The sequence below is a fragment of the Larimichthys crocea genome, chromosome VII, assembly GCF_000972845.2.
Source record: "Larimichthys crocea isolate SSNF chromosome VII, L_crocea_2.0, whole genome shotgun sequence".
Classification (NCBI taxonomy): Eukaryota; Metazoa; Chordata; class Actinopteri; family Sciaenidae; genus Larimichthys; species Larimichthys crocea.
The window spans coordinates 25,945,594-25,971,551 of NC_040017.1; the positions used below are offsets into that span (position 1 = coordinate 25,945,594).

The 25,958-nt window shown below is 42.4% G+C and overlaps 2 protein-coding genes across 7 annotated transcripts; one reads left to right on the forward strand and one right to left on the reverse strand.

Moving 5' to 3' along the window:
• The first annotated feature begins 2,010 nt into the window (after positions 1–2,010).
• On the forward strand, positions 2,011–12,449 carry hnrnpul1 (heterogeneous nuclear ribonucleoprotein U-like 1). Its single transcript, XM_019272956.2, has 16 exons — positions 2,011–2,148; positions 2,571–2,890; positions 4,412–4,702; positions 5,201–5,414; positions 5,508–5,581; positions 5,937–6,076; positions 6,325–6,424; positions 6,522–6,634; positions 6,743–7,009; positions 7,142–7,264; positions 7,354–7,482; positions 9,605–9,773; positions 10,597–10,860; positions 10,961–11,109; positions 11,199–11,435; positions 11,521–12,449. Exons 2-16 carry the CDS (start codon positions 2,623–2,625, stop codon positions 11,635–11,637), a joined length of 2,655 nt encoding a protein of 884 aa, XP_019128501.2. The 5' UTR covers positions 2,011–2,148; positions 2,571–2,622; the 3' UTR covers positions 11,638–12,449.
• On the reverse strand, positions 12,191–25,958 carry rasgrp4 (RAS guanyl releasing protein 4). 6 transcript variants are annotated; one of them, XM_027280953.1, is made up of 17 exons: positions 25,454–25,958; positions 20,086–20,228; positions 18,664–18,775; positions 18,392–18,454; positions 18,147–18,278; positions 17,858–17,993; positions 17,063–17,236; positions 16,766–16,882; positions 16,309–16,584; positions 16,139–16,219; positions 15,761–15,865; positions 15,522–15,631; positions 15,237–15,387; positions 15,117–15,153; positions 14,672–14,803; positions 14,373–14,575; positions 12,191–13,557 (listed from the first exon to the last, which is right to left on the reverse strand). In XM_027280953.1, the coding sequence occupies exons 1-17, from the start codon at positions 25,468–25,470 to the stop codon at positions 13,450–13,452; spliced, it is 2,097 nt and encodes a 698-aa protein (XP_027136754.1). In that variant the 5' UTR covers positions 25,471–25,958; the 3' UTR covers positions 12,191–13,449. The 6 variants fall into 6 exon arrangements, with proteins under 6 accessions (XP_027136754.1, XP_019128504.1, XP_027136755.1 ...); XM_019272959.2 differs by having other exon boundaries at positions 17,858–17,996; positions 25,454–25,957; XM_027280954.1 differs by lacking the exon at positions 25,454–25,958 and adding an exon at positions 19,007–19,086 and having other exon boundaries at positions 17,858–17,996; positions 19,672–20,222.

Consider the following 25,958-nt stretch of genomic DNA (forward strand, 5'->3'; position numbering starts at 1 on the left):
TAAGAGTTTGTTTCTTATTTCACAAGAGATAGATAAATGACTTTATTAATCCCTGAAGTGAGGCCGTCATAGCAGTCCGGTATATTAATTAATTCAAGTAACTTCCCGATATAGCTATAATTTAAACCTTACCGACATATTAGAAACTGTCTCTCTTAGATATTTATGCATGCTATGATTCTTTCCCATATGTCTTATTGTATTACATGTTGGGGGCAGGCTGGAGAAACAACCATAAGACCTCTTGAATTCATATACAGACAAACTCTAAAAACTCTAGACAAAAAGCCAATGCATTTCCATCACTGTAGGGTACTGGAAAAATACAATTTACTAAGCTTTGAGAATTTTAGATTATTTTCAAATTTGTGCCTTGTTTATAAAATGTTAAATGGTTTGGCCCCTCCTCCACCGCGTGACTTTGTGTATACTCGCTCAGTAAGCTCTGTTAGATCCTCCAGAATATGTATACTCGCTCAGTAAGCTCTGTTAGATCCTCCAGAATATCCTCTGTATGAGATTGTACCATACCATGCCCCAACAAACAACAGCAAAGAAGATGGCAGTCTGTTGTTGCCAGTGCCATCTTCTTTGCTGTTGTTTGTTGGGGCAGCAGCATCAGAGCCAGTGACACCAACAGACTCGATAAGATCATCAGGAAGGCTGGCTCTGTTCTTGGACTGAGACTGGGATCTATCTATCTATCTAAATACTACGTGTTAATCAGTACCCAAGTGGCATTTGTCCATGTTTCCACATTACTGTCCATTTTTAACAACAAGTATTTCTTTGAATGACCACATCACATGTTTCTGCATTCATTATTTATTAGCATTATTATTAAGAGTCTTTGGATGAGTCATTGGAAATCTTTGCCTCAGTTTTGTTTGGTTTCTCTTTTATTTTGTGTGTACAGTGTAAAGGTTTTGAAAACAGGGCGTCTTCAGTTCAGCCCTTGAGCTGAGTTTGTTCTGATAAGCATACAGTATAAATAACATTATCTATTTTGACAGTGCCTTCCACAACTCAGTGGGATGCCCTACCTGACGATATAAAGAGCTGCAGCTCCATCAGTACATTTAAAACCAAATGAATGCCTGACATTGTGGCTGTATGTTATGTGCTATTGTGTGTGTAACTTTGTATTTTGTATCATGTGTCCTGTGTGTTATTTTGCTTTGCACTGTTTGTTATTGTGCTGTTATATGTTTTAATTGTGTCTGCTAACTCTGGTGCATCAAATGTAATCGTTTATGTTTAATACCGTACATGGTCCCATTAATTTTATGGTTGTTTTTTTGTTTGTTTCTGTTATTTGCTCAACTCAACTCTCAACTCAACTTTACTTATAAAGCCCTTTAAAAACAGCCACAGCTGACACAAAGTGCTGTACATAAAATAGAACATGAAATATAAGACATAACAAAACAAAGAACAATATAAAAACAATAATAAACGATGAAACAATGTTAAAATAATATTAAAGCAAAAACAGAAACAGAGTCTCGTGCTGGGTTAAAAGCCAAGGAATAAAAATGGGTCTTAAGACGTGTTTTAAAAATGGACAGTGAACTTTTACCTTATATTTATTTATAAGGTGTCATTGGGTGACAGAAAAGCGCCTATGAAATAAAATGTATTATTATTATTATTATTCTATTCTCTATCATGTATTAGAATGAAACATGGTACTTGTTTAACATGTGTTGTTTTTGTTTGTTTGTATAGCTTTAGTATTGTAACAACATTAAAGTATTTCTGATTCTGATGAATAAGGTCCTTCCGTGTAGATTAGGCGGGCACTTAAAGACTACACTACCCAGCATGCTCTGCATGTAAACACCGCGCCACTTCCGTCTTTGGACTGTTCCAACTGCGTAACCAACATCACAAAAACTATCTGGAGCTAAATATGTTTTGTTTTTGTTGCTCAAATTCGGATTCAATCCAGATATAAATACATTAGCAACAATATATTTAGAAACTACACGTGTAGTTTAGTGTTTTAGTGTGAAATAATATAAACCCGCGTGTGTGAGCGGGTCCGGCTGACATCCGGTGTGAGCTCGGTGTGTCCGGCCCTTAGAGGGCAGCAGACCGTCTTCATCTTCATCACGGCTGACCCGCGTTAATTTGGCGTGAGAGGAGGTAGGCCTCGACTTTATTCTGCTCTTAAACGTGCTCTTTGTTTGTATCTGCAACTTAAAGAAAGCTAAGAAACACCCGCAGGGACGTGCGGAGCGGAGAAAGGCGCGCAGCTCCGCGGCGGAAGTTGAAGTTTCTCCGGTGTTGTCGGTTTGTAGCTTCCCGCTAGGCTAGCTGCGTTTTTAGCCGCGCAACGGCGACTTGGAGCGGATAGCGACAAATATCCAGCTCGTAGCTTCATCCTGCAGATGTTTATATGTTTATACACGCACAGCAGTTTGCATTACGTGTGTTTGTAGCTGAGAAAGTGAAGCAGGTTGTTGTTGTGTTGCAGTTTCTGTCCGGCGCTGCTTAGCTCGTGTAGCTCGTGTTTGGCTAATCCAGAACTTTACAGCGCGTTCATACGATCTGTTGTTTTTGTTTAGAAACTGAATCAGCTGAAACAAACAAACAAACAAACAAACACACACGCACAGGATGAGTGTCGACGTGAAGAAACTGAAAGTGAACGAGCTCAAAGAGGAGCTCCAGCGCCGCGGCCTGGACACCAGAGGCCTGAAGGCGGACCTGGTGGAGAGGCTGAGAGCCGCCCTGGAGCAGGAGGCGGAGGCGGACGCCTCGGAGCAAGGGGAGCAAGGGGAGCAGCAGGAGGAGCAGCAGGAGCAGGAGGAACAGGAGGAGGAGGAGGAGTACTGCCAGGACAACCAAGACAACGAAGATGTGGAGGATGTCGAAGAGCCACAGGGTAATGCTGTTACTTTAAATGACTGTTATAAAACTTGTTATAACCTTTATGAAATCCATAAGTCTTGTAGTTAATGTCTGCTTTTCATTTGCAATGGATGCCTTTAAAGTTGACAAAGTTCATTTAAATTCTTGCACACAGTGTTTTGGCTTTTAAAAAAAAAAATAATCAACTTGCAGGTGAGAATTTAAGTCATTCAAGATTCTAGTTTTGTGTTGAAATTGAGAACGAGAACTCACGACTCGATACGGTTCACGATTTATTTATTTTTTAAATCAAATGATGAGTTTAGTCGCAGTAAAATTATCTTTATTTGTAGGGAAACTCTCAAACAGTTTGTGTTCTCTTATAAAAAAAAGTGCAACTTACATCCTAAACAACAAAACACATGAAGAATATCTCCTTTCTTTAGAAGTAAACAACAAAACACATGAAGAATATCTCCTTTCTTTAGAAGTAAACTGCTGTAATGTGCAGTTTTCCTGTCTCGTGCAATATTTACATGCTGTTTTTTGGTTTTGTCTGTCCCTTTCTCACCGGTTAATGTCTGCTTTTCATTTGCAATGGATGCATTTAAAGTTGACAAAGTTCATTTAAATTCTTGCACACAGTAGTTGGGCTTTTTTAAAAACAATAATTCAACTTGCAGGTGAGAATTTAAGTCATGCAAGATTCTAGTTTTCTGTTGAAATTGAGAACGAGAACTGAGGACTCGATACGGTTCACGATTTTTATTTATTTTTTAATCAAAATGAGCTACCAGACAAATTATGACCAAGTAAAATTATCTTTTTATTTGTAGGGAAACTCTCAAACAGTTTGTGTTCGCTTTATAAAAAGTGCAACTTACATCTTAAACAACAAAACACATGAAGAATATCTCCTTTCTTTAGAAGTAAACTGGTCTAATGTGCAGTTTTCCTTTGTCTCTTGCAATATTTACATGCTGTTTTGTCTGTCCCTTTCTCACCGGTTGTATTTGTGTATATAGGGAATCCAAAATGCTCCACAGGTGATTTCAAACTGCTCGATTGCGTCCTCTATTTTCTACCGTTGCCTTGTTTTATCTCGTTCTCTGCTCCGTACCTACGTAGTGACGCTTTGACGTCTGACGTTGAACAAATGAATCACGTAACCTATTTCTAATTTTTAAAAAAGAAGAGAAAGAACATATCCTACTTCACGAAGAATCGCGACTCTTTTTTTTTTTCTGTCAACCGGTGCGGATCGTCGTCATTTGTATAGATTTTTAATCGCGTCACGATGCATCGTTACATCCCTTGTAGTTAACATCTGCTTCTTAAAAAGCGCGTTCATTTGCAATAAAGGTATCTTGTAGCCTACATTTGAAGTTACTGACTCGTTTGACAAAGTTCATTAAGTCTGACAGTGTTTGGGCTTTTTGAAAAATAATAATTAACCTGCAGGTGAGAATTTTAAGAGAATTTAAATCGTGCAAGATTCTAGTTTTCTGTTGAAATTGAGAACTAAAAGTTATCTTATTTATTTATTCACATGCAGAAGCAGTTGATGACGACGACGATGAAGGTGAAGGCGACGACGGTGAGGATGGCGACGACGGTGATGATGGTGGTGACGTCCCTCAAGAGGAAGACGAGGGTAGAGACTCGGGTGGCTACTACGAAGACGAGGAGGTGGAAGGCGAGCCTTATGAGAGCCAACCAGCTTCAGACTCCGGTCACAGCATGCCCGACTTCACGGCAGATGTCGATATTCAGAAATCCGACGTGACGTCAGAGGACGAGACCAAGCCGGAGCCGGAGCCAGTGGAGAACGTTGAGAGCAAACCAGGTGATTTCAAGCTTCAACCTACAATATGAAACATGCTCCGTAGTGTTTTTGCCTGCACGTGCGATTGAACTTTTGACTTTCGGTTTATCCGTAGTAATGACTCATCGTGAGTATTGTCACGTCATGGAGTAAATTAGGGTTGGTGCGTTGTTTGCTCTTCTGTAGGACAAATAGAGAGGAAACTTTCCACAGTTTCTCTGCACACATGTTTCATTACTGTCGTAGTAACCTGTTAATATAACTCGAAGTTGCACGTCGCATTCAAATGAGCAGTATTGTGGTTAACTGGCTTGTGCTGTAGTTATTTGGGGTGCTCTGTATTGTGCTGTCCGAGTTACAGATGCGAGGGAAATGGAATATTAAAAACATCTCCTGCGTTGCCAGTGAATGGAACCTGTTCACAAATCTAAAATACGATTGATTGCGCCGCCTTTCTTTTCAATTCAGTTTTTGTCCCTGAACGTGCAGCTCACTGTCGTCGTTCATTCATCGTTTCAGAAATCAAAGTCGAGGTCAAGATGGAAGATGGCCCCGGCGCTGCCGGAGATGGAGATGAACAGCAGGATATTCGTGAGACAGAAGATCAGCAGGACGACGCAGCTCAGGCCGAGCAAATCAAAGTGGAAGCCGATAAAGGTGGACACCACGGCCGCAAGAGACCGTATGAGGAGAGCAGGAGCTACAACTACTACGAGCACAGAGAGGACAAGAGGTATGCCCGTCATAAATTATTAAACGGTACAACAGACTGAAAATGTGCAGTCGGTGGCTGGTCTATTTATGTTGCTTTTGTCCTGTTGTACAGATCCCGAACACCACAACCCCCTGCTGAAGACGAGGAGGAGAACATAGATGACACTCTGGTTACGATCGATACATGTAAGTACCGTGGTAAAGTATGATCGCAGCTTCACTGAGCACCTCTGTTTCAGTTTAGAAGTATTCCTCCAAAGGTCAGGCCCGTGACTGTCACATATTTTTAGCTATGACCTAAACTTACAACCCAGCACAGACAGATTAGATAATGTTGGAATCGTGCAGCACACACTGGTGAGTCAATCACCGACCATGACTTCTGTGTAGTCGCAGAGATCAGCTGACTTACAGTGTTTTGAATTTAGCCACGCACTGGGTTGTGTGTAATCTGCAGACATAGTTGGCAACACACAAGAAGTATTTTAATACCAAATTTCACCTACATCAATGTTTGAATCTTTTTCTGGCTCCTTTTCAGACAACTGTGATCTGCACTTCAAAGTATCCCGGGATCGCTACAGCGGTTATCCATTGACCATTGAAGGCTTCGCTTACCTGTGGGCTGGAGCGCGAGCTTCACACGGTGTCACCCGGGGCCGTGTGTGCTACGAGATGAAGGTAATTTGTACCGAAGTGACATAATGTTCTCAGTACGTGAGAAGCCTGTGGACTAGTAGTTTCACCTCTTCACATGCAATATCTTCACATTTAAGTGTTGCATTAATCTGTTGGCTTCAGAACTGGTGTCAAAGTAAACACAGATTTTAAAACAAAGGTAAGAATGGAGATAACATCCCACCTGTTAACAAAAACAAATGCCATGTCAGTAATTTGTTTTTGACCCGATATGTCTCCCCTGTTTCCAGATCAACGAGGAAATTCCTGTAAAGCACCTGCCCAGCAGTGAGCCAGATCCCCACGTGGTCAGAATCGGATGGTCGCTCAACCACTGCAGCACTCAGCTTGGTGAGAGGAGCGATTGCTTCTTTTTTTTGGACATTGCTGTGAAAGAGAGTTGAAGCCCTAAAACGGGGACAATCCGTCTCATCCTGTCTCGTTTCAGGCGAGGAGCCGTTTTCCTTTGGATACGGAGGAACGGGAAAGAAATCCGCTGACTGCAAGTTTTCCGACTTCGGCGAGAGGTTTGGAGAAAACGACGTCATTGGCTGTTACATTGTAAGTAACGACAACTGTAATTCATTTTCTTTTGGTGGAATTATGTAACTTCTTGTAATTCTTGTGTTAATAAAGCTGTTAGTAAAGCTTTCACGACTGTGATTTCAGGACTTTGACAGTGGTGACGAGGTGGAGATGGGTTACTCTAAGAACGGCGTGTCGCTGGGAGTGGCTTTCCGCACAACCAAGGAGGCGTTGGCAGGCCGTGCCCTGTTCCCCCATGTCCTGGTGAAGAATTGCGCCGTTGAGTTCAACTTTGGGCAGAAGTCAGAGCCGTACTTCCCCGCACCAGAGGGCTACACCTACATCCACAATCTGGACATGGAGGACAAAATCAGAGGCACCAAGGGACCTGCCACCAAATCTGAATGCGAGGTAGGGCAGCGCTGAGATTATGAAACATGTCGTGTATGCAAATTGGATACAACACACATTCAGCTCAGTTTTTTGGATAGTAAAAAATGTAAAAATGATGCAGGATTTAAATTCTTTGTTCACTTGTTTCAGATCCTGATGATGGTTGGCCTGCCCGCCTGCGGAAAGACCACATGGGCCATAAAACACGCAGAGACTAACCCCGAGAAGAAGTACAACATCTTGGGCACGAACGCCATCATGGACAAGATGAAGGTTTGTCTGCAGTACCACCACCCACCCAACACGTCACGCGGTTATACGCTCCGTCCTTTTTGTCTTACTCGACCACGTGCGTTCTGCAGGTGATGGGTCTGCGTCGCCAGAAGAACTACGCCGGGCGCTGGGATGTTCTGATCCAGCAGGCCACCCAGTGTCTGAACAGGCTGATCGAGATCGCCGCCCGCAAGAGGCGCAACTACATCCTAGACCAGGTACTGCGCTCTCACCCACACTCCTCTGCTCTGATACTCGCCACAGTCAATGTGCCCTGATGATCACTTTCTCTAATGGACTATTTATTTATCTTTCAGGGGCTCTGTGTATTATAGAGTAGAAGAAGCATTGATCTCCCTCTTGTCACTTGCTTGTCATGTATTGTAAAAGAAAAATGATTAATGGCTCTCATAAGTGACAGAATATTTCATGTTTTCATCCCTCAGTATATTTTTGCACTTGCTATTTCTTGTCATAATACAGTATTGTTTGTCTTGTGAATTTCAACAATGTACAAGTAAACCATGACTATGTAAAGATGTTGAGAAACAAGTAAGCTCTGACTGGTGAGTAAGAAAAACACCTTCTGTTGCTAATTTAATAATAAGACAGAGTTGATGGCTTTTTTTAAAAAAAGCTATTTTACGTGAGATACATGGAACTTTTGAGTGTGTTTTTTAATAAATTGACCCTGAAGGTAAGTAGCGACTAACAGTTTTTAGATTTTCAGACTCTTGTGCTCAGTAAGTGTGGGAAAAAAAAAGGTAGGTGGGTCTGACGGACTTGCTTTTATCTGTGGACACTGTGAGTATGTGCAGGTAGGTTATATCTGTCTGTTGTTGTCTTGACTGGGACTAGAGTCCGAATGAAGATGAGGTAAGTCGAGGTAAGTGTGTGTGGAGGGACCCGTCAGAGTAGCGAGGCGTTCCTGACGCGGCATGCTCTCGTAGACGATGACGCGGCATGCTCTCGTACATGATAAATGTATGAGAGAGAGATTATTGTAGACTATGGAAAGGATAGTGCTTGAAAGAAGAAGGAATTAAATGTGTGTAACTTTAGCAACTTAATTCTAAAAGCTCAGTTAATTCCATGTACAAAGACGTACGAGTTAAAAATATTCCATGGTAATTGAATATATTATTACAACGTTGTTTTGATATCGTTTGGCAAGGCTACGGAACTTCTCTTCAGACATGCTAAAAAAGAAAAGTGCTTTCGTATCACGTAGCGTTTATGCTGATTATCTGTCGGCCAGTGTAGAAACTTGCTGCTAACTTAAGTGAACAGGGATTCAGAAGCTTTGATGCTGAATGAAAGTGTGTGTGTGTATTTGCTAATGATGATTAATCCTTCAGCTAAATAATGACACAGCACGATGCCGATTACTTTTATTTATTTATTTATTTTAAATAAAATGTACTGTTGATTTGTGGCAGTTTAAATTCTGAATCTAACTCGTGAATTAATGTAATTTTCTTTTTTTAAAAAGATCCGCTTCCAAATTTCAAACGGTTACACGCGAGAGTTCGTTACGTGGCATTTTTGATTCCACTTTTTTTGAAGTTTGGACTTAAACAAACGACAGTAGTGATGAAACAAAATGTAAATAACAGTAAAATTATTATAGACGGATTTCATTTTGATGTAGCCAGTTGTTATAACGTGCCGATACCGACTGCCGTGACAAACTCCAGTATTATACGGCGATGTAATATTTTATTTTTATGTAACCCAGCCCAACATCTTGCTTTGTTACGGCAGCCTAAATGTGCATGTGATGGGTTTTTGCTTTCACCGTATTTCTTTCTCTGTTCATCCGATGCAAAAGAAGATTCTGCAAGAACCAGAATTAATAATCTAAGTGTTAATACAACACGGCACATTGGAAATACATCCTAACTCTGCGTTTAGCCACTTTTGCAGGGGCATAGAGCGATTCTACGTTTAGATGGTGGACGAAATGCTCACCTTACTAAAATGTAATTACCGGCAGCACATTGGCACAGTCCAAATACCTTCTTGCATTACTGGTTGATTTGAAACTGTTTTTTTCCGTAACATCTTGTACAGTACAGTCAGTTTGAATGTTTGTGGGGTCCCTCTGTGTTCATAATCAACATTCATCAGCAGTCACAGGGCGCCTGGATGCGCAGACCTCGAGGTGAGTCTGTGGAGTGATGAGAGGCCATTAGAACCTGAGTAAAAACATAGACTGACATCCAAGCCAAACCTCTCTCACTTCATTATTGCAGGGTTCCAGCTTCCTTCCAGTGGAAAGCCCATTACAAGTAAACAATAACAAACAAGCTTCTACTTCTTTCTTGTCGCCATTGCTAGACAAATGTATATGGATCAGCAAGGAGACGAAAAATGCGTCCTTTTGAAGGTTTTCAACGCAAGGCTATTGTAATTTGTCCCACGGACGAGGATTTAAAAGAACGAACATTAAAGCAAACCAATGAGCAGGGGAAGGATGTGCCCGATCATGCTGTTTTAGAAATGAAAGGTAGGAATGCTGTGGAAACAACAAATAAAAACACCAGATCTACTTTTTTCTATGTGTTGTCTCTAAAAAAATAAATAAATCAAACTTGGAAGATGCCCCCTCCCCCCTCTCCCCCCATCATAGGCTTTGGCCAGATATCAGACCTGGACATTTTTTATTTTATTTTTTAAACCAGTCCACATGAATTTGATTCTTCTTTATTTTTTATTTTTGTTGTCCTCTATCTGCCACTTTGTCATACCAGCTTTACCTTCTTAACGCACTGCAAACTGAGACTTGGGACCTCGTCGGGGGTCACGTAACAAGTAGAGCTAATATTGCACAATTTGCTTCCCTGTAAAAAGGATGTTTCCAAATAGCAAACTTACAAGCAGTCACATGCTGAAGTTGTTGGAAGTTGCTTTGTAACGGCGTTACATCAGCTGTCCTCGGTTTGCAGTGCTCCTCACCAACCTTCTAGTTGTCCCCTTTTTGTCCCCCTCCCCTCAACCTCTACTGAACTCCCTCTCCTGTGTCTGCTTAAACAAATTTTTCCTCCATGTTTCCTCTGGAGGTGATGTTTGTTCCCTTTTTTTACCCTGTCATCTGCTTTCATCTACCTGCTCTTAGTTTCTCTATGATTTCCACTGTCTCTGTATGGTAGTAATTATGTTTTGTTTTGTCTTCCGGTGGTGTGGCTGCTCTGGTCTTCACTACAATCCCCTTCCCCTTTTCTTTTTCTCTCCACTTCTGTCTCTCCATCCGTCTCTTGCTGGATGGGCTCTCTCTCCTCTCCCTCCTCCTCCTCCTCCTCCTCCTGTGGTCACCTCTATCACTCCCCAAGCCAACTTTACTCTCCCCGAGGCTTGCGACTTCCTGGAGGCAGTGACGTTTGCTGAACTGCAGCGCGCTGAAGCCGAAAGTCTGCTGAAGCAGTACAATGAGGAGGGCCGCAAGGCCGGCCCGCCCCCCGAGAAACGCTTTGACAACAGGCAGGGCGGGTTCCGCGGACGCGGCAGCGGTAGCTTCCAGCGGTACGACAACCGCGACGGTTCCCGCGGCGGCTACCAAAACCGCAGTGGAGATGGAGGCAGCGGATACAGAGGAGGTGAGTGAAGCATCCACCTCATATTTGATTTAGTTTTATCATCGTTTTCACCACATTTAAATGTAATGATGCATTTTTTTGTTTTTATTTTATTTGCCAGGCTACAATCGTGGCAGCTATAACCAGAACCGCTGGGGCAACAGTTACCGTGACAGCGGCTCTGATGCACGCGTTGGATACAACCGCAGCCAACAGTCGGGAGGAAGCTACAATCGCCCAGCCCCTTACAGCAAGGGCGGATACAACCAGGTACTTCATACAACATCAGTTTAAAAGTTGGAGTAATCATGAAATGGAAACTTAATGTGTTCTCCTGTACGTCTCGCTTGCACCTCCAGGGCGGCTACAGCCAGGGCTATAATCAAGGATACAACCAGGGCAGCTACAACCAGAATTACTACGGCAACTACAGCCAGTACCCAGGATACAGCCAGAGCTACAGCCAGACGCCATCCACTGGACAGACGTACAACCACCACCAGCAACAGCCACAGCAGCAGCCGCAACAGCCGCCGCAGCAGCAGCAGCAGCAGCAGCAACAACAACAACAGAGCTACAACCAGCAATATCAGCAGGTGAATATTTAGAAAACTGGCTTGGGGGGAATCCGGCGGGGTTACATGTTCTCACCGCTGTGCTTGCTTTTTTCCTCCTCTCCAGTATGCTCAGCAGTGGCAGCAGTACTACCAGAACCAGAACCAGTGGAACCAGTATTACAGTCAGTACGGCAGCTACCCTGGACAAGGCAACCAGGGCTCGTCTTCTGGTTCCCAGTAGCTTCGCCCTGCATCCACCTGTGTCCTAAACACTCTGACCTCTGCAGCAAATTGATTTTTTTTGTACAGTCCCCAACCGTAACTGTCTCTGTCTGCCTTCATTCCTCACCAATCAACGTAACGCATCAAACTGTATACAGTTTAATGTCTTTTTTTTTTTTTTTTTTTTTTACTGAATGAAGTCTTACCCTAAGCAGTGACTGTGAGGTGCTAGATGATAGGTATCCAAACATTTTAATAATGAATGTTATCTATTATGCATTGAATGTGGACGTCGATGAACCGCAAACTCCACATTTGCTACAGGTTGAAGAGGCGATTTGTACATTTCTAGGATGCATAGTGTGACAAAAAAAGGGGGCGAGAAAAAAACGCAGCGAAGCCTGAATAATTGTGCTTGTTTTAAGAAGCTTAACAAAGAACAAACTGCATGCTTTTTACCTTCACCACCCTCCCCTCCTGTCTGCTTTTTATTTTTCAGTTACAGAGTGAGCTCATTTTATTTACTCCCAATAGAAACAAAACATGGAACATTTCTTTTTTTTTCTTCTTTTTTTTTTTTTATAGGTGTTGATAACTGTAGTATTTAAGCGTTAATTCAGTCTTTGATTGAGAAGAATATTTTGCCACTACTAGAAGTTTTATGTGCAGTTTTCTTTTTTTTATCCCTTTTGTGATTGGTGTTCATTGAGTTCGGTAGTTTAAATCCTGTTTGTCATACCCATTTTTTTCTACCTGGAAAATCCGATTTGATCAGTTACTCGAGCTGTCTTCTTGTCTTTATACAATAAATGCAATTGTATACGCCTGTAAGTCTTGACGTGGTCCCTTCTTTCTTTTCTTTTCCGCTGAAGTCAAACACAACACGTACTGCATGATATATCAATATTGGTGTATTTTTCTTATTCTCAACAAGATTGAAATTGTGGCCAAAGGACGAAACAAAGCATTTAGCTAAAAAAAAAAAACAATATGCCAATTTTGCAGCATACGTATAGTTCCAGTGCAGTCCTGCTGAACCTTGAATGAACCTTTTTAAACTAACTAAGAAAGCCAAAAATGTCGTCAGGGCAGGAAATAAACATTTTCCGCTGTTAGCTGTGATGAGTGGGGGCGGATATATATTCGACTTCACAAGCTACTTTCGCTGTTTCCCATCCAAACAAGGACCCGAGCACAAATGCATTGTTTAGACATTTTGATGAACATTTTCTGGAAATATAAGAAATGAACTAGAAATGTCACAGTAGTTAATCACATGCAAAAAAATAGTAAATCCAATATTGCCATGAAGAAATTGTCTCATGCTATACATATATCATCCAAATCAAAGGCAATTGTTTCTCGTGATGGCTTGCTTTCAGAATTCATGAGCAGAGTTGTCACATAGCTGCCAAGTTAAAATGAACCAGACTTTTGTTGAGGTTAGTGTTAATTTCCTACCCTGCATTTATCCTGTGTGTATTAGCTCAGGAAACCCTCAATGTCTGTTGTTGTAACCTTTGTGGATCGAGGTTGTGTAGCACCAGAGAACCAAGGCACCTGTTCTAAAACAAGACGAGGTGTTCATAAATTACAGTAGGAAAGTTGAAGCCTGAACAAATAAGCCGAACGAATGAAGACGGACAAACACAAAATAAAAACATCACAACCAAACTTGAAACATGAATGGAGTCCATGTCTACTGGCCGATCTGATGCGAACGGCCAGTAGATCTCATCAGTTCAACACCAGTCCGACACAGCTCTGTCAGAAACGTGGTGGTGTCTGGATGTTTTTGTCCGTGAGGGGAAAGGTTCAAAGATGGAGTAGCTCAGTCTGGCTCTCTGCTCTTGTCTTTGTGTAGATGCAGCTCCTCCATCTTCTGCAGGAGGGGAACGGGCGTGGAGCAGCCTCGGGATCTCTGTGGCAGTGTTTTGACCTGGAAAACAGAAAAGAAATGTTTTCTCAAACGCCGAAACAACTTCACACTCGTCTACAGAGAACGTACCTAAAGAAAATATTCCTAAAAATAGTTCCTAACAAGTGTTGACAGTCCTGAGTTAAAGGGACATGGTTTCCAGAGGGCTTAGGACGCTTTACCAAATATTTTCATCACCATTCACTTCCTTTGAGCTTGAAAACCAAAATAAAACTATCGACTACTATTGACTGGTAAGGTTGAGCTGACAGAGGCGACTTTTTTCAGTTCTCTATTGTAAAGGACAGAAAAAAAACGACTTTTGGAAGAGACAACCTGCGCACAGAAGGGATTATTTCTTGCTTTAATTTGTTGTCTTATGTTTTATGCTTTTGGACTAGAGGCCTAATCAGCCATAAGTGTGTTTAAAACCACAGATTTGCTCACAACCTGCTATCAAACTAACTAGAAAGATGCTGCAATCATAGAAGGTTTCTGCAGAAAGAGGCTTGTCCCATAACAACAAGTTGTTTTAGTGTATTGGTGAAATTTAAACTACAGATCTTACTGTGTGCTCAGCATCACAGGAAAGTTACAGCAAGGAGAGTCATTGAAAGTACATTTAGGTAAGAGTAGGTTATTTGTGGTTGAGTCATCATTTATCGGCCCCTGTTGTAGCACGTGGAAGTGTCTAACCCAGTTGAATCACTGCCAGTTTCCCCACATCACACGTCACTCTAGACCGACGTACCGATATTTCTTCATTTGCTGAGGTCATGAGCATTTGTCATGTACAAACAGCATCAACAGGTTAAGAAACTCCCGTATAATGTCACCTTTCTATCTGGGGACGCATGTACAAGAGAGTTGTGGAGGTTTCCCCTCTTGTCCTTTTTTTCAGGCGTCCAAACTCCGGGATCTGTCTGAGTCGAGCGGTCCGACAGCGCAGAGTCGCCGGCGTTATTTTTCCAAACAGAGGTGCCCTTGTTGTGTTCTGTCTCATTACTCTGCGGGAAAACAAAGGTGTCCTCCTCTGAACCTGCCAGAGAGAATAAGACATCAGTTGTATACCGGGTTCATCTTATCCGCAGGGGGATTTTAGGTGTTACTTATATGATGGGGGGGGGGGACGTACTCCAGCTGTTGCCCTTGGTTCTTGAGTCAGGTGCAGGGGTACATGGGCAGGATCCGCTTGTGTTTTTGTGTTTCTTCAAACACTCCATTCCCACTAGATCTTTACAGTGTCTGTGACAGTTTATCCCACAGTCTGAGAGTGAGAGAAAGAGAAACGTTCATTGAAATGATCACAGGTCTGTGGATTTAACGCTTTGAGCACCACAAAACAAAGAAAATGTGTTTTTTGTAATATGGGGGATCTCATCCTGGATAATCTTGATCTGCTAAAACTGATTATGTGTTTGATGCTGATTTATTGTGTATTTTATTGTGTATTGCCTTTTTAATCTTTGTATTTCTATTGCTTTTTGTCTTTGTATAGTGTCCTTGGGTGTTTTGAAAGGCGCTTTGAAATAAAATGCATTATTATTATTATTATTATTATTATTAAACTGTGGTCTTACCTTTACAGTGGTAGCCTTGCTTTATGACTCCCCACAGCTACGAGAGGGAAGACGTGATTAATATGATATTGCAGTTTGGTTGACAATTCATATAAAATCACAGGCACAGTGTATACTCACAAAGCCTCCACAAGTATCACAAAACTTTGGCCGTTTATACGTGGTCTCGTGGAAGTTATGTGCGTCGCTGAAGTTGAAGCCCAGCTTAGCACATATAGACATTCCCCTCATGAAGTAAGAGGTTATTTCTTCACGGCTGATTTGTCCCTCCCTGGGCAGAAAAAGCGCAACACAAAAGTGAGTAAGTGAGTTGAGGTTTTTTTTACAAAACCATTCAAGAGTTCTCATGTTGTTTCATGTTTTCTCGGCCTTGACAACGTGAGCGGGGGCCTGCAGCTTCCTCACCTGTCAGTTTCGTGAGTGCAGAAGGAGAAGGGGAAGTTGGCTGCTATTTTCTCAAAGTCCTCCAGAGAAATGTAACCATCCTGGTTCTGGTCGTAATTTTTCATAATGGACTGCAGGGGGCAACAGAGCAATCAGATATTCAGTTGCACTTGTCAAGGAGCAGTTGGTTAGTTCTGCTTTAGTCTGCCAAGTAATAAGGAAGTGAAAGACAAGAGGTTGTTGCAGAGTCACATACTCACATCCACCATCTGTTTGACGTGTTTAGATATGGTGTCAGGATCGAGCCTGGGGGTGACCCCTGACCCCCATTCTGCCACTACAGGCGGTTTAACTGGAGCTACAGGCTGTGGACCGACAGAGGCAGTGATAAGACACGAAGGACTGCACATGTGAGAAACAAGAAAAAAAGAACACACCCACCACATAACACGCTTCCCTAACGTATGTGGCTTTGATGTGGCTGATTTTGATGTATTTCGGCACTGAGTCTGTGCTTTTGTTTTGAAGATGTCACGCCCACAGAGAGCAGACAAATGTCCCCCCTCGTGAGACAATTGTGAGTCTGATGCCGTTACACAGAGCTCAGCTTCAAAAGAGGAGTATGTAGCTCGACTGACCTGGATCTTGGGGTTCTTGGGTTCCTTGGTGTATGAAAGTTCATATATCTCGTCCTCGGTGTAGTATAAATCTAGAGAGAGCTGAAGCATTAAAAGAACATAATTTGAGATGGGATCTTTTTTTTAAAATCTGAATTCTTAAAAATCATCTCCCAGTTTCTGTCTTGTACCGTGAGCAGATGCAGAAGGTCTTTGTTGGCCTCGAAAGGCGGCGTGTAGCTGTGGAGGGCCAGCAGATCGTTGATGTTGCTGTACAGGTGCTGTAGCTTGCTCAGGTTGATCTTGTCCTCGTCGATGTAGTCTGGCAGGGCCTCGTTCAGGGAGATCAGATCCTTTAGGTGGACGCCCAGGATGGGCACCTTGAAGCCGGTGCAGTCGTTGTAAACCCGCCGGTAGTTGATGTAGTTGCTGCGTGAGGAGAGCAGCTCTGTCATCTCACTCAGGGCCTCAAAGTGGACAAAGATCAAGAGGGTAATGATAAATGAGCCGGTCCAATTAATTAATAATTCTCCAATAATTATAACACAGATACTCTTTCATAGCTGAGGCTAAAATAAGAATGATTGAAGAAAGAAAAGTTGGCTCGTGTGTGGTGAGATCGTGTTTAATGTGTAATATTTAAAATACCTTAGTGATGTCAGGAGGGAGCAGGTTAGAGGTGTCTTTGAGGCGGGAGATTGAGCTGTGACAGAGGCCTCCTGTCACTGCCATTAGAGTGTTAAAGTTTTGCAGAGCTCGAAGTTTCTGTTGAGGACAGAGAGCAGGGTGACTGACTGCAGGGTGTGAAACAAGCACATGAAGTCATTTTCCAAAAAAAACAAAAACCAAGAAACCAAAACAAGTACAGCTCCTGGCAGCCGCACAAAAATCCTTCTGAGCCGCTTAACTAGTTTTTGTGATGTTTGCTCCCTCGGCCTGGCTTACCTGAGCCACATGAATGAACTTAGTGAACACCTGGGCTCTCTGCTGGGCTGTGTGTCTGCTGAGGATCATCAGCTGGACCCACTGGGAGACACCGTTACACATCATGACTGACCGCTCCAACGCAGGGTTGTCCCTCACAGAGCCCCGCACCACGTAGCTGCGGTAGTCCAGGAACTGGCCAATCAGATAGCAGCGGTCAGGCAGGAAACAACTTGAGTTTAGCACTGTTTCCGATATATACGTGTACGAGCACGATCATCAAAATCTAGCCAGACATTTTCGATATTACAAGAAGAAGCAGATTATTATTATTAACCACTGTTAAATTGCGAGAGCAGATCATATTTTGCTACAGAAAGAGAAAACAATTTTCCAAATCTTCCCTGACTAGTTATTATTATTACAGATCCTAATTTTTAATTTCTAATAAAAAAAACTATCAAACTGTCCACTGGCGAAACTTCAACTTACTAAAAACACAGTAAGTTAAACTGTAATGCAAAAGATATCGTGCACCAGCCAATGAGAAAGTTGTTCTTATTAATATATCACATCACAATGAAACCACGCTGTCATTTCATTTCCTCACATATACAAGAGCATCTGTGAATTTGCTTGCTTGATTAGAAAGAAAATGATTAAACCTTAAAGGTAAAATTATGTTTTTACTATAAACTGCGCTGCCAAAATGTTGTTGGATTATTTGGCATTCGGCCCTTTCTCCTATTTCTTTCAAGAGCAGCAACATATCTGCAAGTCATGGAAACAGGATGAGAAGCTGTTCACTGGACTTACTGAAACGTTACAGAAGTTCTTGAACTCGAGGTAGCTGAGGTGCTCAGCCATCTCGTCTGGTTCCATGTGGTCGAAGATCAACGACACCTTCCTCTTCTTCACGGAGGGTGAAGGTGCCTGGAATATGTTCCCAGGGCTTCTAGGAAAAGGAAGCAGGACAAAAATAGACATTTTCTATTTGTTGTACAACTTTTTTCTATTTAAAGAAAAGAAAACTCGTTTGAGTTGTGGCTAAATAACAAAAGTACAATTCCTCCAGGCCATGATGGTGAACCAAAACAAAACTCACAAGCAGGAAGTGTCAATAAGCTGGGAATGCTTTTCCTCTCCACCCGACCGGACCAGGGCCCACAGGTCCCCCATGATCTGCTCGAGCAGGGGGTCCGCCTCAAATACTGCCGGGAACTGGCCGATCCACTGCCTTGCCACACAGCAGGACAGAAAATATGTTTACTACCAGCAAGAAGAGCAGGATAACCAGTTCTGTCAGAGTCTGTCATCCAACACGCTCATGTGCATGACGTCCTTACTCACCTGATGAGGTGGCAGATCTGTGCCCGCCTCAGTCCTCTCTTGTCTGAAGGACAATCCTTATAAGTGAGAGAAAGAGTCAAGGATCTGAACACACTGTGCAGAACAGTGCACTAAACACCGGCAGGGATATATATTTCAAATCTGCTTTGCTGACAAGGAGTGCAAAACAAAGCCATGCTTGTTTCCTGATCTGATTAACGAACAAGGACATGTGAGTGGTAGCAGTGCACCGGTGGGACCGGAGTACTGCACCGAGTGACAGTGAAGGATATAGGGTGAGAAGTTTCTGGGCGAACATCTGAGATGGTACAACCCAACTGTGCATCATCAGGGTCATGTGGACCAGCTGGGACCCTCTGGGGCTGGAAAGCTTCCCCTCTGAATCTGCAACAAACACACGGCGGCACATTTCACACAAGGAAGATTAATAACAACCACAGAAAACTGCACAATGGCTCAGTGGTCAGATAGTTCATTTCATTTCAGCTCTACTTGAGTGAGTTTTAGATTTTCATATTGTTTGTCTCCATGTGCTTTGTTTTTTTTTCTGTCACACTTCCATGACATGCAGCACAGGTGGATTTCCTGTAGGTGTGAGTGTCTGTCTGTGTTAACCTTGCGACGAAATCACAACCTGCCACGGTTGGTGTTTTCCTGCCTTTTCGCCTACTGTATGAGATACATCCAACTGTGACCTAGAGTAGAAATAAGCAAATAAAGACAAAGAAGTCTGGACAAAGCTGTCTAATTTAACTTGATCTACAATGTACCTTTTCATCATGCATTATAAACATTATATCAAACACGACAAAGAAAAGTCGATGTCGTTCACTGGGTTATTTAAGGTTGTTGGTTAAAAAAAAAAAAGTGGTGAAGGCCAAAATGTGACACTGACTGGCGTGTGTGGTTCACCAACTTAAACCGAGTAGAAGCTTTTCCACTCAGTCAGTACCAGCTGTCGATCCTTTTCACATTTATAGTAGAAAGAAATATTGCACATATTTGCCTGCAGACACGTGCATGCACGTACCTGAGGCTATTATATATATGAATGATTTCATACTATATGCGAAGCTTTTATAGATATGCCTAATTGATACATGTATAATGATTTAAAGGATCAGCACACCCAAACAAACAAACTCCACCTCTTCTTCTTGTGATATCTGGACATTCAGATATTTATTTGTTTAGTTTATTGTTTATTTCTATTGGTTTCCTGTGGCGTACACAACATGAACCTACAACACTGTGCACCTTTAATTCTCATTATTATTTACCTTTCACAATATGATGTTTCCTAGGTTTCCTAAATGTCACTTTTCAGTCTTTGAGCGCTCCTCGCACTACCGTGGAAGCAGGACTCTCATCCTTGGATCTCAAAACATTGCAAATGAAACACCAGTATCGAGACATGTTTTCAGTGACAACAAGACTACTAAAACACGGTAGAGAGGAGAGAGATTTGTATCCCATTGCATGGGAATAGCTAGTTGGCCTCTGCAGCCCAACAGAACAAAGCTTGATTGTATGAGCCTGCCCTTTGTCCCCCCCCTCCCTGTCAGTTTCTCTCACCCTGGATTCCCCCCTTTACTCTCCCTCATCCCTCATTTATGTAACCTGGCTGTGATAAAGAGTAAAGACACATGACAAACTTTGGGAACGCATGCAAACACGCAGGGACAGACACTGACCGAAGCAGTTCAGGCAGCGCTGTATGAGCTCATCCAGGCTGGGAGCACTGGCACTGGGTGCAGGGCTGGGGCTCTGCAGGGCCCGAGTGATGTCCTGAGGACTGGGACATGTATTCCTCCTCCGCTGGACCAGCTTGGGTTTCCTGAGAGAGAGAGAGCGAGAGAGTCAGACACAGACAGGGATTATAAGCAGCCTAGAAATAAGTAGAGCAGAGTGTGGTGAGGTAGTGCAGGTCCAGCATCTAAGGAAACGCAGCTCCCCACATCTGATAAGCTGCGCTACAGCACTGCAGCTGTCAAAACCATCACGCACCGGTGGAACAACTGCAAACAAGTACATTGTTTTCTGAGTTTCTCCACCTGAAGCTGCCTGGCGGACAGATAGTATCTAGAAAACGTTCATTACGTCCAGTGTCACAGGATTAGACCCCCTCAGAGAAGCAGCAGACAGGTGTACAGCTATTTCGAAGTGCTGTTAGATACGTGTTATACTGCTGCACATGGGTTTTTAAATACGAGCAATGCAGCTGCGTTCATTAAGTAGTTTTTAAATTGAAGATGATCATTTTGAGAGCTACAGAATCTCTGATCTACATTGCTAATGTGCGGCCAATGGCTTTGCGATACAAAAAGTACAATATTACATCACCTCTTCATGAGGTCAGTTCTATAACATCTGCTCTAAGCCATCAGTATTTCCTCAGGAAACCAGTTCGGTTCACAGCTCGCAGCATACACAGTAGCTAAAGGTATTATTTACTGCAGTGTATGTACAGTATGATGGAAGGTCTACTTTGTATCTGCATGTAGAAACTGGGCAACGTGGATGTGACGTGCAGGCTTCTTAGTATTCACTGTTTACAAAAAAGAAATCTGTAAATGTATGAATGCTGTGAGTGTTAGAACGCTGTGTAATTGTTGTCTAGGATGCTGAGAAATGCAAAAGGGAAGAAGAAGGAAAACTTCTGCTTGATTGAATACTGACTGAATCTGACAAGGAAAGATCACTCCTTGGTTAATTAGTTGATTAGTTTTAGGTATTGCTATTAAGTTCAAAAGACTGAGAACCACTGTTGACGTTAATTGAGTTTTCTTTTGGTTTTTAATTTCAGAGAATGACAGATTGCTTTTGGTCAGACTTTGTATAGAGACCACACCTTTGGCCAGTAAAACTGGACTGATGTTGAGTTTGGTCAGAAGTTCAAAATAAACCAATAAAGATCAGAGACCACTTCTGTAACATGGTGTTACTCTTTCAGATCTTTCCTACGATGCGATTCATTCTTCCTCTTCAAATCTTCAAATTTAGCAATGTATGACTATTTCACAATAAGCAGTATGTGACATTTTTTTGACATTTAAACTAATTTCTTCAGCCTCGGTTTTGCAGTAATCCTTTGTCATTAGTTTAAAAAAAAAAGTGCTGTAACTTTCATTTCTGTGCTTGAGCATTTCAGATTTTGTAGCGGCGTGTGTGTAGTAGTATGTAACGCTGTGAAGTGTCGGTCTCTATACTGCAGCTAATGTGATGACATTACCAGGAAACACTTTGAGTTCAGAGAACTGGTGACAAGTTCCCTGAATGACCAGAACTGCATCCCCTTCTCTTAACCTGTGCTTGTGTGTGCGGCTTATTTCCCCAGCCCACTCACATTCTCAACACACACACACACACGCATAATAAATAACTCAACGTACACATGCATCCACACAGAAAAACAGTGTCTCTGCTTTATGTACAACACATAAACGGACACTCATGGATGCACAATTTCATACAGGCGTACAGGGTGACATTGACTGATCTATTTATACCACAAGCTGTTCTCCTGCCTGTACGTGCTGTTTCATCCAGCCTTCGCAGTTATCACACCACACATTTCCCCCCTCAGATTCAAAAACCCTGATGGGAGGGAGTGTGGGGTGTCTCTGCATCCTGGTAGTCCAGCTCCAAGCGGCCTCGTTTGGAAACCTGCTGGGCAACAAAACCCCACTTCTCCGCCTCATTACACTGGCTGAATTCAAAACTCTAAGACTCGACAGCACTGCACGTACCATCGCGAGCTGTTTCACAGTACGTAAAGGCAATAAATAAAGCAATCTCTTATGATCAGAAAACTGTTTCAGAAACAGCAGTGAGACTTTTATCTGACAACAGTGCTATGACTTTTCCTAGCAAGCTAATTAATACATTTAACTTGAATCCACAACCCCTAATTCTAGAGATCTTAGATTGTCTGCAATGACCTTTACACGCTTTAATGCATGATTATTTTCATCACTTAACAACCTTTCTTGATTACAAATAAAATATGTCCTAGAACGTGTACACCTCATTTGTATTTCATGGCGTGTAAACTCATCATAAAACATAAACAGTTTAAAGAAACGCTCTGATCTGTGTTTTTTTTGTATTTTTATCTCGGTGCCCTTTACAACTCGTCATCTCTCTCTTTGACTCAGAGTGAATCCAGCGCCGTTTTTCAAAGCAGTTGCACTTATGAGGAGACACGCTCGCTACTATAAACAGAAGTGCTGATGGGGAAATGTTATTGATGTCATGACGTTTGTCAGGGAATTTCCCCCCCCCCAAGATTGCTGAGCAGGTAATGCACAGCATGATCTCTTTTCTGTGTAACGAGACTGTCCAACTTAAAGGTCCAGTGTGTAGGATTCAAGAGTATTTCTTTGCAGGAACTGCGTTAGTATGTTTCTGTTAGTGTAGAAACACCTGAAAATAAGAATTGTCTTAAAAATGAGTCTTTAAAGTGACAGCGGGTCCTCTTCCATGGAGTCTGCCATGTTGAACCGCTATTTTTGTACAGACAAAAACCAAACACTGATCTACACATGTCAATTTTGCAGCCACAGTTATTCCTACATGCTTGGAAGGAGACGATGAGGCATGGGAGAGTATTCAGTTGGTTGCAATCTGCAACTTCCACCACTAGGTGCCACTAAATCCTACACACTGCACCTTTAAGAGACATAAAAGTGTTGGCGAATACAGTCGGTGTCTGGTGGACTCCCATGCAAATCTGAACACAATGGGAGTTACTGTTTGGGGGATTTGCATTTACCTTTTCCTAAGAATCAGATACACAACTTGGGTAAAGGTAATTATCATGCATCTATATTTAACTTTCATGGAAAGACAAACTTGAAAGTAAAAAATAAAATCCTCATATGCATGACGATGAGGAAAAACTTCCGATCCATCATATCTCTGATTTTATTTTAGGAAGACCTTCCACGCCTCCTTTTCCTCACTGACTACTCCTTCGCCTGCTTTTTCCTCTTCCTTCATCCTTACTCTATTCAAGCCATTCAGGAAACAGCTTCCCTTTTTTTTTCTTTGGAAATCCCCCTCTCACTCTCTTTCCCATCCGTGGCAGGACTCCTGGCTACAGATCCAGCCCCCCCCCCCTCTCCCCTTTCTCCCTCTCTCGCTCTCACACTGGCGGGGGGATATGCAAATTCCTCTCTTTCTTTCCTTAATTGATTAATTGAAGCCAGGGCCCTTTGAAGGCCTTGTTTGTGAGCTGCTCTTTTTCCTCTCACTCTCCCCTCTCACAACCTGCGTTCTTGTTCCCTCTGCATCAAGAGGATGCATCTACTGCAATGAACCATTCATCCATGTGGTCCATCAATAAAGTCACTGTAACAACCATTGTTGTTAAGATCCAAAAAAAATAATGCAGCAAATATTCAGAAACCTCTTTGGCTGTTTTGTATTAGTATAAACTATAAGACAGAATAAAAGCATAACACAATGAAGTCATACCTGTGCAAGTACACACACCTTTGATACGGAGGCAAAGACAAACACACACAAACCTCCATTATCTACATCAGTAATTTAGTTTTTCTTTTTTAATAATCTGGGCCCTCAAAAACAACAACAGCAAAGTCAACACATACGCATGTGTTTTTCCCCCTCAATTGTGACACATTTCTCTATACTGAGTTCACTTTTTCAAAACTGTTAACACAGTTCTCTTTACCGCCACGCAGCTCAGCACAACGAGTTCATCCAAACATCAGCAATGCACTAATGCAACCAAAACACTACGAACACATACACCTCAGGATCAACTCTTGTGCCAGAACTCTGCCAACATTTACCTCCCAACACAAAGACGTACAGGTAGCACTAATATGTGTATCACTACACTATTATCTTTGAAGTATCTTTGAGTTATTGTGTATTTATTCAGCATAAACCAGGATTCTACAGTACACGTCACAGAAATGCTCTAATATAGTTAAATTTGGGATAGAGTGCACAAAATTAAACTAAAGCAATTCTAGTAATGCAACATTACACATATACTATACTCCGTGTGTATTCTCTATGATAGATAGATAGATAGAAATACAACTGCCAGTCAACCCGGTTTCATAAGAATCTTTTTTGCATGCCTGATCCATCCCTCAGACAGGCTGCAAAGCCACACTGTGCCTGAAAGAGAGCAGTGTGACCCACAGTTTAGTACACATTGACTTCTGTTGTGCTGACTGTGTGAAGAGTTTTGAAAAATGAACTCAACATTGAGAAATACGTCTTGCCAACAACTGTAGTCCTACTGATTTAAGATAACCTCACTACTGAAAAGGCCGCTCCGTCAGTCCACCTTAAATTCAGGTAGTTAAATCACATATAACGCACGTCTGACTACCTTAAACATTCAACACACACAACCCTTTCATTCCAGGCAATCTGATAAGAGCTGTGGTCACAACTACAGCAGTGAAAAAAAAAAAAAAAGTACACACAGGCTTCTAAATGTGTAGTTTTCCAGCAGTATCTGAGATCAAATGCAAAAATCATCAGTGAGCTGACGAGTAAATGCAGATTAGGTGGACAGGACACAAAAGCAGAACACATTTCCATGGAAAGGAGAGCAGGCAGCACTCAGCAGTCACCAACAACTGTTGAATGTCAGAGCTCACTTGTGTGCAGTACACACAAATAATTTGAGATGTTGATATTCTTCACTGATATGCAGGTCAAACACATTAGCTGTGTGTGTGTGTGTGTCTGCAATCTTTCTTTTTACACAAACTCTCTCTCTTTCTTTCTCTCTCTCCACTGCACACTGTCTAGATTGAAATAAAGGGCATAAAACAGACACGCCGAGCGGAAAATAAAAACTAAATGCCCTCATTTTTCTTCGACTTGTCAAGAGCCTTTGCACAAACCACACTGCATCTCATAACCTCAAGGTTCACACATCGCTGCTGCACACAAAACACTTGCTGCTGACACATACTTAGACTTACGCTTGCATAAGAGAGTGAGCTGCAAAGTGGGTCTGAGTGCAACAGACTCTCAGTTTTGATGTACCCTCTTCTTTTTTTTAATTACCTCTTGGGCTTGTTCATTGCAGAGCTCTTCTCAGCAACACTCCTCCTCCACTGGTGATCCACACGGGCATCTGAGCGTGTCCCCTACAGCTCCATGGTTGACCCTTCTCCTCCTCCTCCTCCTTCTCCTCGGCTGTGTCCTCTATGGGTGTATGTATCCAGGACAGCAAGAGCAGGCACAGGATGGAGAGCTGCTGGGGGTGAAGGCTGCCCACCTACCTACAAGTCATGAACTAGACTAAACTCACACACTTTGCTGCTTATCAAACCAACTCTTCTCTGTGTGTGTGTGTGTGTCAGTCAGCCTCCCTCTCCGCTATCTGAAGAGATCTGTCAACCACAGATCGGCAACAAAACAAACTCGGTGCCTGCAACAAAGCAGAAAATGTTTTAAAAAAAGCCTCAAAGTAGAGTGCTGGAGCTAACAAAAGTCATTCACTTGTCCCCTTCAACATAAACAAGTCAGCATCTTAAATGGAGGAACTGGCTCTGACAGATAGGGGAAC